General features: G+C 40.6%; 1 protein-coding gene across 2 annotated transcripts in view; it reads right to left on the minus strand.

Moving 5' to 3' along the window:
- Positions 1 to 13,296, minus strand: part of GPC6 (glypican 6) — a 1,097,888-nt gene that overhangs the window by 801,134 nt on the left and 283,458 nt on the right. For both annotated transcript variants that reach the window (XM_059144890.1, XM_059144891.1), the window contains exon 2: positions 1,269 to 1,427. In XM_059144890.1, the coding sequence (XP_059000873.1) occupies positions 1,269 to 1,427 (159 nt within the window). The remainder of the gene's footprint in view (positions 1 to 1,268; positions 1,428 to 13,296) is intronic.

The raw sequence follows: 13,296 nt of genomic DNA on the forward strand, positions 1-13,296 counted from the left end.
TTTCATTCATGGGAACAACATTCACAGCTTCCCCTCTAAGTAAGGAATTATTTTCATGCACATCCACAGATAAAGTTGAACACAGAGTAAGGGGCAGAGGACGAAGGTGCAGATGTTGGGACACTGGGCAGAAAAGATAAAGTCCCTCTGACTTCCACGGAAAACATCACAGCACCTTAAGCACTAAAAACACTACCGGGTAGATCTGTCTCTCAGAACTCAGAGGACTAATGTGAAAGAAATTGGTGTTACTGTAATAGTTTAAAGCAGCAATGAAGCAGAACATTTTGCCTGCTGCAGAGAATAGAAAAAGGAAAATCCAAACTTCAGCCAGCCTTTTCTAACGGGCTCTGCCGTGCATTGACTGGAAAGGATGAGGGAAAAGATGGCGGGTCTCCTGTCCCAGGACAACTTAGTGTGACCCTATGGTGCAAGGAAAGGTCAGCACAATGGGCAAGTCCGCTTCACAACGAACGACAGGAATTGCATCCCTTTCTTAAAGCTCTAAAGACTACATACACAACCACCTGAGAATATCAACTTTATCACTGTCATTATTAAATCAGTTTATAAAAATCAGATTGCTTTTGAAAAAAGTTTTTTTCTGAAGTTCGGATGAGACTATTCAATGCTGAAACCCCAGCAATGATTACTTTCACTCTTTGTGCTCTCTCCTACAGAATGTTTATTTAACAGATAGAATATAGAAAGGAACTTGATGGCTTATAATCAGGAAATCAATAGAGGATTTAAACCTTACTCAGAACGTACTGTCACCGCAATGTAAAATGTGGCTAGATTCTTGGAGGAGCAAACTCTGAAATAAAGGAGTCCATGTCAGCAGCACTGAAAACAAGTCTGTCTTCTTGAAAGTGTTGTTATATTTCAAATAATTTTAAATGACATTTAATTATTTTAAAAGAAAATCCCCAGATGAAAAATTAAGACAAGCTATGATGTGACAAAACCTGAATTAGAATCACTCTAATCATGAAAAATTAAGCTAAATCTTTCAGAATAAATCTCACAGGCAAAGCACAAATTCAAAACAGTTCTTTGTTAACTCGGGTTGTTCTAAGATATTACTACAAAAGTTGTCAAGAACGCTAATGCTTTTTCTAAATATAGACCAAGTTATAGAAATGTTTAAGAAGGAAAGAAAAGATCCAACATTTAAAAAAAAAAAAAAAAAAAAGTTTTTCCCAGAAGACCGAGAGTCTCAGGAAGGCACCCCCAGAACAGAGAGAAGCAGAAGTCGTCCCACTTACCGTCGAACTTCTTGTGCCTAGACACGAATGTGGTGCGTACAAAATGGCTCGTCTCCTCCACGAGGTTTTCAAACTCGAGTTTGCTTTGCTGGCTTAACTTGTCTTCCATTTCTGTGGTGCAGCATGTATACTCTTGAGGGCAGATTCTTAAGTGTTCCCCTGCCAGGAGAAGGCACATGTCAGGATGGGATGATAAGGACGTTGGGGGAATTTGCTTCTCCAACATTCCCTTCCAATCCTGGGGCACCTGGTCCAGCAACCTTTTGGACCAGCCCCGAGAACATATCTGGGCCTCAGTGGACTTAACATCCCAAGCACTCAACATTCAACATCAACTTCGGTTGAACCGGATGTTGTGGTCTGAATGTTTGTGCCGCCCCCCCCCAAATTTGTACAGCCGAATCTTAACACTTAAGGTGATGGTATTTGGATCTGGGGTCTTGGGGAGGTGATGAGGTCATGAATGGAATTGGTGTTCTTATAAAACAGACCCCAGAGAGCGAGCTTGTCCCTTGGGCCCATGAGGACGCAGCAAGAAAATGGTGTCTGGGAACAAGGGAAAGGGCGCTCAGCACACACGGAATCCACCTGTACCGTGATCTTGGACTTCCCAGCCCTCCAGAAGTAGGAGAAATAAGTGCCCTTTGTTTATAAGCCCCCCAGCTTGTGCAATTTCTGTTACAGAAGCCCAAACAGACTAAGACACCCGATATTTGGTTCCTGTCCCTGCCATGTAAGAGGAAGTATATTGGGGACCCAGAAGACCATGACAATGTCCCTGCTTTTATTTGAGATGTGCCAAGTGGCACCAGGTGACAAGAGACGTAATACAGTTATAAGTGTGCTTATCTTTGGAAACCTGCAGTAACGCAAAAGACGCTCAGTCCCATCACCAAGGTTTGTTTGACAGCGAGGGTGAGACAAGATGGAGATAATTCCTTGTGTTCTGGCTCTGCCTGTCCGTCTGTCAGAACGCATCAGCTGTGCTCTCGGGGAAAGTGAGTGTGTTTTCAATGGCAGGTCTAATGTGCCAAACATTCCCTCAGTTGACAAGTCTTGTCAGAGAGGAGATGTTCCCCTGCAAGGAGGAAGACCCTGGTGTATTTAATTAATGCTTAAGCTCTATGGAAATGTAAAGTAAAAGGTAATGAAAGTTAAGTTTAATTCAACATCTTTATCTCTGGATATACCAGATCACTTCTTTTGGCAATACTGCTTTCCTCTCCCCCCCCCCCACCTTTTTTTTTCTACTTGCAAGGAGGAAGCAAACCTCTGCTTCATGAAATTAAAATAGACTGTTAATGCATAAAATGTGAATTTCCAATTGAGGCAGTTCTGTTAGTGTTAAAATGTTTGGTGGAACCTGTGGAGGGAAGAAGAAAAATCCTCCAAACATCATGGTAAGTAGAAACAAAAAATTGCCCCTGGGATCAAAGTCACTGTAAGACACTGAACTCCAAATGCACAAAGTACTTGATGTGATGATTAAAATTCATTTATAATGCTTAACGGTACTTATATAAAGTTATGTCCTGTGACCTGTATGAAGTAGAGGTTGTTTCATGTTTATGTCACTTGATGCTATAGTGCTTACTTGAAACAACCTCAGAATTAAAAAAAAAAAAAAAAAATGACAACAAATGTGTACTAAAGTTAGATCTTCCATATCTCCTGGAAGGGAGGGAGACCATAAAATATCATATGTATATTTTTTTTTAAAAAGAAAATGAAAATGCCTTGTACTTGAGAGCAATAACTATCAACTTCAAGATGGCAGTTCCCTCCCAGGAGAAATTGGGATTTGAGAGAGTGCTCAAATACTTGCATCTACAATCTTTTATTTCCTAAGTTGTTTGATGGATGCCTGATGTTTATCATACTATTAGCTTTGCTTTCTCTGTACACAGAAAATATTTTGTAATAAAAACTTGGAAACGTGTCATTAAAAGGTAGTAGGCCCGACAGCTGTGCTGGAGAAGAGACCAGAGGGGAGGTATTAAGAAAGAAAAAAACAGGCTGCCCTTGACATTCAGAAGCCAGCCTGGCAACTCACAGCTAGGTCATGAGAGTCTATTACACCTAAACCATCTCACAGAAGGCCAACACCAGACAAAATTACTCTGAGACCATGATAAATGAGACAAAGCAAAGCCACTTCAAAATTTTGTCTAAGCACACACAAAAACAAAGCCGTAGGTCATCCAAAAAGTACTGAATATCTCCTCCCTGAGGCAAAATGAGTGGACTTCTTTACCATTTACAGATGGATCTCCATACTATTCTCCCTCCTTGTTGATCAGATGCATTGAGAGACCTTTTGGTAGGTTGGCCTCTCCTTTCTGGAAGAATCCAATCGAGGCTGAAGGTCTGGTTCTCCGAACCCTCCCCAACCCACCCAACTAATCTCTAAGTCCTCTAACTGATTCTTTCAAAGTCCCTCTCACTGAGAAACCCCTGGTTCTTCATGGTGTTTTCTTGCTTGAGGATAAGAGGTATCTTATTCAATTACAGCTATGTTCCTAATAGGTTCTCACTGGAAGGTACCGACTATACCAAAATGGGGAGGGTAGACCAAGATGAATTTTGAGACTTTTCTTCAAGTTATTTTGATTTTCGCATCCTGGTAAAAAGCGAGTTCTGGAAGTTAAGACACTGGCAAAGAACAAAAGTGGCTTGATCAAAAGCAAATGACCTACAAATCTCGAATTTACTTTTTATGAAATATATATCTGATAAGGACAAAACTCTGTATCCAAACTGAATGGGTATTTAGCATTAATCATTCTGCATAATGTTCCTTTCTCCGACCCATTATAAAACAATTCCCAAAATCTCCTTCCTCTATTTCCTACCCTATTGTTTTGCAAATGGAATGACCCTTTCTCAAGATTTAGTACATCAGGGCTGCATTCCACTTCTGAATCATTACAAGTGAGTTTTCAGCAAAATGCATTGGACTTTTGGTGACAAGCTGATCAAAAGAGAATAAAACATTTTATGACCTGAGGGAAACAGCAGTATTTGGGATATTTGTGGAAGAAAAGCCATGGATCTATCTATATTCATGAAATTAGATTGGATTGGAAGCACTGTAATCTCCAATCACTCCAAGAAAATCAGCAAATGTGGAGTGATAAATAAAAACAGAAGACACTTACTTCTTCACAGGACAACTTTATATTTAAAAAATATATATGTATTTATTTGAGAGAAAGAGAGAGAGTGTGTGTGTAGGAGCCGGGGGAGGAGGGGCAGAGAGGGAGGGAGATGCAGACTCCCGGCTGAGCAGGGAGCCTGATGTGGGGCTTGGGCTCAATCCCAGGACCCAGGGATCATGGCCTGAGATGAAGGCAGATACTTAACCAACTGAGCCACTCAGGCACCCCCATGGGACAATTTTAAACTAAACTGATTGTGTCTGCCTGTGTATGTGTGTGTGTGTGTGTGTGTGTGTGTAGGGTCCTGAGGCACAACCTATACACAAGTGGCGGTATCAGATATTTATAGAACTGGAAGTGTCCTCAAGAAGTCAAGAGCTTCATGCAGGCCCAGGCAGAGAGATAACTAGAGATGTGGATAGACAGACATAGACAAGCACGGAGAAAGAGAAGAGACGGAGGGATCACCAGAGTGTTTTAGAAACCTGCTGTAGGAAGAGTAAATCTTCCATGCAAAGTACTTGTTAGAGTCTCTACAGAGAGACCAGGCTAATGTCCCTGAGCATACAGGATCCCGGGTTGTGAAACATGTGGTCGAATCTAGACTGAGCCTCAACTTCTTTCTAACATATGAGAGATAAGAAGGTTGTGGAAGAATCTACCCATCCAAGTACATATAGTTCCTTTCTCCCCCAATCTGAGGTCACTGATACTGGTCAAAACAACCTGGTAACCTCAAATAGCCAGAAAGACTTAGGGCAGCTGCACAATTTGTTCTGACTAGGTTTGCTCCTTTATTTCATTTTTGGCCCTAGTACGGGGGTATGTAAACCATGGCCTCTGGGCCAAATCTGGCCCACCATCTGTATTTGCAGTCCTGGAGAATAAAACGGTTGGAGAAAAAAAAAAAAAAAATCAAAAGAATGATATTTGTACTATATGGAAGTTTCATGAAATTCAAATTCAATTGCCCATAAATAAAGTTTTATCACAAGACCGCCCCACCTCTTCATTTATGCATTGCCTGCGGCTGTGTTAGTAGGCAAAGACTAGAGCAGGCAGGACAGAGACCACAGGGACCTTCAACTTGAATATTTACATTCCGAAATCCTATCTGGCAACTACTCTCCCATACAGAGAATTAGCTCAAGCCCTTCCTGTTCCAATTTGTCCAATTAACAAGAGGAAACTTTTCTCAGCTTAGTACATCGTGCTTCCTAACATGAGTATTTGCTATAATAATGGGATGCTTCCAAAGTGGTAACTTACGAAGGAGAAGAAAGTGTTGTCCTTTATGAGCTTCCCACACATTTTCTCAAATTCCCTGAGGTTCTCTGGGTTATTTATTACACAACTTGATAGGACATTTAGCTCAATGGGAGTGCCGCTAGATACCTCCAATATAACTAATATTGAACATACGGAATAGTTCATTCTGGGAGATCAGGATAAGAGATCATAAATGCAGAAAGTTTGGGATGAAAACAACGATGACGGCACCTTGACTCATCAATCATTTACTGAAACCTACGTGCAACTCACGATGATAGGTTCACATCCGTCAAGATCAGGGGCAGGGTCATGCCATCAACTTAAACAGGTGCATGCTTTCTCGGGGTACCTGTGGTTCATGAGGGTGAATTCCCAGGTCCCTGTATTTTTGTAGAACTCTTCCCTAGCTGTACCATCAATAAGGGAAATTACAGAGGTGAGAGGAGGGAGTGCCACCAGGAAGTGAGAGACGGAGCGAAGGCTCAGGGACATACGGTCAGACTATGAATTGTCATCTGTTTCCTAAGCAAGAAGAGAATGCTTATTCCTCCCTTTACATGCCTCTTTTAACTGTGTGTCACTCTTCACAACATCTTTCCCTAAATGCCTGTCCAGATGTTTGTTTTCACTCAAAGACACAGAGGTGACAGGAGAATTGCGATTCTGCCAGATCCTGCTCCCTCCGGGGACGGCCCTGGGTCTGAAAACTGCCAGGAAGAGACATAGTGAGCGGCACGAGCAGGAGACAAGAGGACCTCGTTAACCACAGAAGCCAGCCTCTGTGGGTCTGCAGCGACAGACTCTCTGCCCTTGGAGGTGACACACGGGGACCTCAGAATGCACATTCCAAACAAATCACCAAGATGAAATTCCCCAAATGCGTCACATTTCACAGACTATAGCCAGCCAAATGCTTGGCTTTTATAGAGCTTTGGAGTGTGGAGGGAGATTACTAACCATTACTAATCTTACATTTCCTAAAAGGTTGGTAGGAAATCAAAAACTAAAAAGGTCAAAGAAGATGGCGCGATCTCACACAACAAAGCCCTTTGATTTCTGAACCTCCAAATTCCACTCGATGACAGTGTGATATTTGTTTTAGACTTGGCCCTCTTCAGTACAGTCTACGCCAGAGTGGTCTCATCCTTGAACTCTTAAAACCCCACCGTCGATTAGCCGTGTCGGGTACCAAACTAAGTCTCCTCCTCTTTTGATATGTCACCTCAAATAACCATCCTATTTGTTCATCTGGTGCCCAGGAAGCTGACTGAGCAAATAATCTGAGGAAACAGGCTTGGGGGAGTGAAACACTCTAGAAGAAGTAAACTTTCAAAGAGACTTTCTGATAGCTGAAATAATTTAAATTGGAGTTAACAGTCCTGGAGTTTTCAGTCTCATAAAACTTCTCTGCAAGCTAATCAGGAGTGGCAGAAAATAGGAAAACCGTAGTTCTTAAATACATGTTCTTGTTCATTTCTCTAAGTTCACATTCCCCAAACCTCCAAAATAACACTTCTTCAACATTTCTCAGGATGAAGCATTATTATAAATGATCCTTTCATATCTTGAAGGACTGCTTCTCTTCAGCAGAATGGATCACTACTATAATCAGAATGTTCAAACTTTCGCGCCAAGTTTTTAAAATTCAGTGTATGTTCGATATCAGTGGATCTTTCATTCAAATAACTTATATTAGTATCATCCTTTGACATCAATTTCCCAATAAAGACTGTAAATACTAATTCTTTTAGTTACAGAATGTTCACTCAGTATTTTCCAAATTCCTTTGGAGGGAACCAATAAATTAATTGTGTAAACCGGTTCCAACAGTTGCAAAGGATTTCAAACATGCCATGAAGATCTTTACTTTCCTACTTCCTTGAGAATAAGACTCACCAAGTTTGTATTTTAGTATAAACTTTTCATAGAGGAAGTAGTCAAACAGAATCTCTTCAACATTCAAAATGTTAATTTGTTGGTCTCAACAGAGTTCTTCAAGAATTGAGATCAGTAAAGAAATACTGCTCTCACTATTTCTGTATTTCAGACTCAAACTAAAAGATACATAAGCACAGAAAACTTCAGTTACACTCTCTGAGAACAAGATAAGAAAAACATCAAGCCAAAGATAAGAATCCCCAATTCGACATCTCCTGTCCCATTACAAGGTACACCTTCTGTCTGCCCCAGAGTTATAAGCACTCCCTGTATGTTAGGCAATGTGAACTATGTGTTTTTATTGTCTTTATTTCACAAACTAGGAAACAGAATTGTAGAAAGATTAAGTAGCTTAATCTTTAAGCTAGAAAAGATCTGTCTCCTAAGCTTATCATTTTAACCCCTCTAACTTGTGACAGGATTCACTGGACCACAGCTGCGAACTGAAAGACATCAGAGAATATCTTAAATTTCCAGATAAACTTTACATGTGTAGGAAACTGCACAAACTCAAGTATCTGACGTTTCAACATCATTATTTTTACTACATTCTTTCAATGACGTTATATCCTTATGAAGTTGGCTTTTTTGTTAATTTTCCTTAATTTCCTTAATGTTCATATGGGTAGGATGTGAAAATCAGTATGGAACAGGAAATGAAAGTGGTGATGTCTAATTTGAGTGCAGGCTGTGAAAAGCTGGGCGCTGCCCATTAGTAAATAGTTGTGACTATTTAAGAATTAAATTTTCAGAACGTTCCTATAATGTATATGCAATGTTTATAACTGGCTACTATCTCCTTATGAGATAAATTCTTAATTGTTCAGATTTAAGAAGAAATGGCTAGTACATCTTCTTGCCTAGGGATATGGTAGAAAAATATTTTTTGCAATAATTTTGTCTGGTAACATAGAGGAAACACTTATTGCCATACTGCTATGAGGGTATTTTTTAGATGTGGTCAAGATGTATGACTTGAACTAAAAAAATAATACTCTCAGTAATGTGTGTGGCCCTCATCCAATCAGTTGAAAGCCCTTGTGAGGAAAAAAAAACTGATGTTTCTTTGAGAAAAAGAAATTCTGCCTGAAGACTACAGTATCAACTCTTGAGTTTCCAGCCCTAACCCACTGCATAAGTCAATTCCTTAAAAAAAAGCTGTGTGCGCGCGCGCATGTGTGTGTGTGTGTGTGTCTTATTGATTATGCTTCTCTGAAGAACCCTGACGCAAAGGCCTCCATGAAGAGAGACTGTATGGGAACTTCTATACTAGCTCCCAGAGCATCTACAACAACACTCATCACAATTGCCACGGTTATCTCTTTTACCCAAAACTTAGCACCATTGTTTATTCTTTTTTTTTTTTTTGCCACTTTCACTGCCTATCAATCCCAGTAGCTGAGATATTATAGATGGAGTCAGTGTTGTGTTGGTAAATGGTTGTGTTGGTAAATGAGGAGGAAGCGTGATTTGTACTGTTTGCCAATTCTCATGGCATGAGTACACCTACCATGGCTGATTTCTAGCTACTGAAATGATGTTCCTAAATGCTGAGCTCTGAAAGGCTATACAAATGCTCAATAAAGAAGGTCTAGAGGCAACATGCCTCAACATAATAAAGGACTGATATGAAAAACCCACAGTTAATGCCATATTTATCATTCATACACACACACACACACACACACACACACACACACACACAAAAACACAGAGAGGAATATTACTCAGCCATCAAAAAGAATGAAATCTTGTCATCTGCAACAACACGTGTGAAGGAGTCAGACAGTATTATGCTAAGCAAAATAAGTCAGTCAGAAAGAGATAACTGCTGTATGATTTCACTCATCTGTGGAATTAAAAAAAAAAAAAAAGAAAGAAATGAGCACAGGAGAAAAAAGGTGATAGAGAGATATACTAGCCAAGAAAAAGACTCTTAACTGATGGTTACCAGACAGGAGGTGGGCAGGGGAGGGGGTATTGGGTGAAACAGGTGATGAGAATTAAGAGTACACTTATCGGGGCACCTGGGTGGCTCAGTGGGTTAAGCCTCTGCCTTTGGCTCAGGTCATGATCTCAGGGTCCTGGGATCAAGCCCCACATCAGGTTCTCTGTTCAGCAGGGAGCCTGCTTCCTCCTCTCTCTCTGCCTGCCTCTCTGCCTACTTGTGACCTCTGTCAAATAAATAAATAAAAATCTTAAAAAAAAAAAAAAAGAGTACACTTATCATGATGAGCCCTGAGTAATGTATAAAATTGTTGAATCACTGTATGGTGCACCTGAAATGAATATAACACTCTATGTTAACTTTATTGAAATTGAAAACTTTATTTAAAAAAAAAAGTCATGGAGGAGCACACCATCACATAACATTTCCTCCATATAACTAGAAAACACCCCAAGAGTACAACAATCATGAAATAATTAGAAAGTGATGAGTTTCAAGTATTTATTAGGTTGGTTTTCAATATGATTTATTTAACTGTAAATTATACAATTTAAATTTTAATAATGGCTGTGCTAAGAGACGCCTGGGTGGCTCAGTCTGTTGAGCATCTGACTCTTGATCTCAGCTCTGGTCTTGATCTCAGGGTCCTAAATTTAAGCCCCATGTTAAGCTCCACACTAGGTGTGAAATGAATGAATGAATGAATAAATAAATAAATAAATAAGTGGCTGTGCTTAAGCACAGGCTCACAGAATTCTTGAAAACTGTAATAATCCATTCTTATAGGCTAGAATGTGCTAATGCACCACTACCCGAAGCTCAGTGTACTGTATATTGTTAATTGGCTGCTTCTCTCAATTAGCTGGGTTCCTGAATCCAATTTAAAAGCCCCCAGACCAAAAGAATCTGCCATTTCCTCTACCTACATTTAGATCTATGGGTCCATTTGCCTCAAAGGGAAATTGGTTCTTCACAGTCATTTCTGACTGCCGAAGTACAGTGAGAATTCCCCTGAGAGCGCTGAGAAGGAGTGCAATAGAGCGGTTATTTTAAGAACGGCAGACAGCGTGGACCGTGGCTAGCCTGTGTGCTTAAAGGAAAGGTCCCCACTAGCGACAAGCAAGGTTATCGCCCAGCAAGGTGAACCAAGGTGATGGTCCCACGTTTTGCAATTTTCAGTCGCAGACTGTTGCCGCAATTCGAGGACTCAGGGAGAGAGTGGAGAGGGAAGCTGTTACCCAGTGACGCTGTTATAAAAGACCTAAGGTTCATTATACCATAGCCACCTGCTCCTACCCACTGCTATTATACCCGTAACCAGAAATTATGAGCCCTGTCTAACTTACTTTTGCCGTGTTCATTGCCTTTAGCATAGCTATTTGCACACGGGAGTTTCTATAATAAATGTTGACTCAGGTGCATCTGACTCTCTTTGCTCGTTTCAGTCATTCATTCTTCCACTCCCTTCTTTCATCAGCACTCAACAGCACACTAGCGGTAGGCCACACTCAGTGCTAAGGGACAAGAAGCTCAGAACACAGCTTGGGAAGGGGCACCTATGTGCTACAGTCCATCTTAGAAAAAAGCACATTATTCTCACCATCTGCACAACTCCCAGATTTGCATGACTCTTACAGGAACAGCGGTAATTATAGGAGCTCTTTGACAGTCTTGCCTACTTGATTTCTAGACAAGAGTAGTATTGCCTACCTATCCAAGTTTCAGTAAGGGAGGAGGAACACCCAAGAAGAGGTCTTACCTGTTTCTTTCACTTCACCCCAGCTCAAGTATCTTTCAAAGAGGAGGACCTAAAACTGTTCAGCAGATGTTCGCAAAGCATTCATGTTTCCATTCTGGAGAGTATTTCAGAGCTCATCACATGAATTAAGGATAAGTGATTCTTGCAAGGTTTTGCTACCGTTGTGTGTATTATACAACATTAGGTTGTGATAAACAATGTTATTTCTTTTTTTTTTTTAAGATTTATTATTTATTTGACAAACAGAGATCACAAGTAGGCAGAGAGATAGACAGAGAGAGAGGAGGAAGCAGGCTCCCTGCTGAGCAGAGAACCCGATGTGGGGCTCGATCCCAGGACCCTGGGATCATGACCTGAGCCGTAAGCAGAGGCCTTAACCCACTGAGCCACCCAGGCGCCCCTCTTTTTTTTTTTTTTTTAACAATGTTATTTCTTATAGCAGTTTGTGGGGAAAAAGAATGGGAAGCCAAAGTTTGATATAGTGTGTAAGCGATGACAGAAGGGCAAAGAGCCCGCGTACTAATGCATACTTGTGAAACCATAAATAGCCAACACTCGTTTAGAAAGGCTGGACTGATTTTATGTATGTTTTCTTCTTCAAGAATGTTATGATGTCTTGTCTGGAAGAATATTTAGAGATGTCTAATCTTTACCATGCTTCCTAAAAATTTTTACACAGGTTTATTTCCCACTTGTGTTTCATAAACATGCTGTCGCGGGACCCATCGGACTGCCTGATGGCTAACCTAGAACAAGGCAATTTAAGTAGTGTTTGCAAAGATGTTGCAAGCTTCATGCCGGATCACCATTCATTTGCCATTTGCCTTAGGAATTGCCCAAAACTTCATATTCAACTGTTCAAATATGTCTCCAAGCCTACAGCCTGAAGGGCATCTTTATGGGCAGGCTTGGTTGGATGCAGTGAAGCTGCTCTGACACGGCTGGCCAAATCCAGGCAAACAGCAACTCACCAGGTCTCCATGACCTTCTGCAAGTCAACTGACCAGTGAAGCTGCCTGCCATCTTTCTCTTTCTTTAACCCATATTGCATGAGTCAAACCAACTGCTTCCGGTAAGTTCAACCACAGATCATGATCAATTTCAAGTTAACTGCAGTTGTAATCCCATACCCATCTTCGCTCATTCAAAGTTAACCATTCTTACCATTGAATTTGGTGATCCTCTGATGATATACAATAAACCAATTTACGAAGTGCTTGTTTTTGACCCTGATAACAGCCCATCAGCGTTCTTACTAAATTATATGACAGCTCACTTGCAAATTTAGGATTTACTGTTCAAAGTCCAATGGTTGTAAACTAGTGCAGAACAACTCAGCAAAGGGGCCGAGGCCAGGTGAGAGTGATTAAGAACCTAATCAAATTGAACTGCATGTAAGCCTTTATGAAAAATTATTTTTCTTCCCCATAAGATACTGCAATTTTAAGAAGCATCCGTAAAACTGAGATTGCAACGCTGATCGTATCATACAGAGTAAAGTAATAAAAAGCAAGGTGGCTAGAAATGTTTCAAGATCGATGGTAAGTGTATGTTTCCTTAATTGTCTGCCTCCACAGCAGTGAAACTCTGTAATATCTAACCTTTTACAACTCATAGAGCCATTAATTTATAATAATTACTCTAATTCCCACTAATCATTTAAGATGGATGCCCATAAGTAAACATCACTCAGTCTTTATTTCACAGATGAATGATAGGAGGTCCACAGAAGGGAGAGAGTCTTCTTCCCCTGGCATCTCATTTGCAATTACTGAAGGGCAAGAGGTCTCATTCTAAAATTTGTGTAAGGGACCAGATATATTTTTTTCAGATTTTATTTATTTATTTGTCAGAGAGAGATCACAAGTAGGCAGAGAGGCAGGCAGAGAGAGAGAAGAGGAAGCAGGCTCCTCGCTGAGCAGAGAGCCCGACACAGGGCTCTATCCCAGGACC

This window comes from Mustela lutreola, chromosome 13 (genome assembly GCF_030435805.1).
Source record: "Mustela lutreola isolate mMusLut2 chromosome 13, mMusLut2.pri, whole genome shotgun sequence".
In the NCBI taxonomy this organism is placed as follows: domain Eukaryota; kingdom Metazoa; phylum Chordata; class Mammalia; order Carnivora; family Mustelidae; genus Mustela; species Mustela lutreola.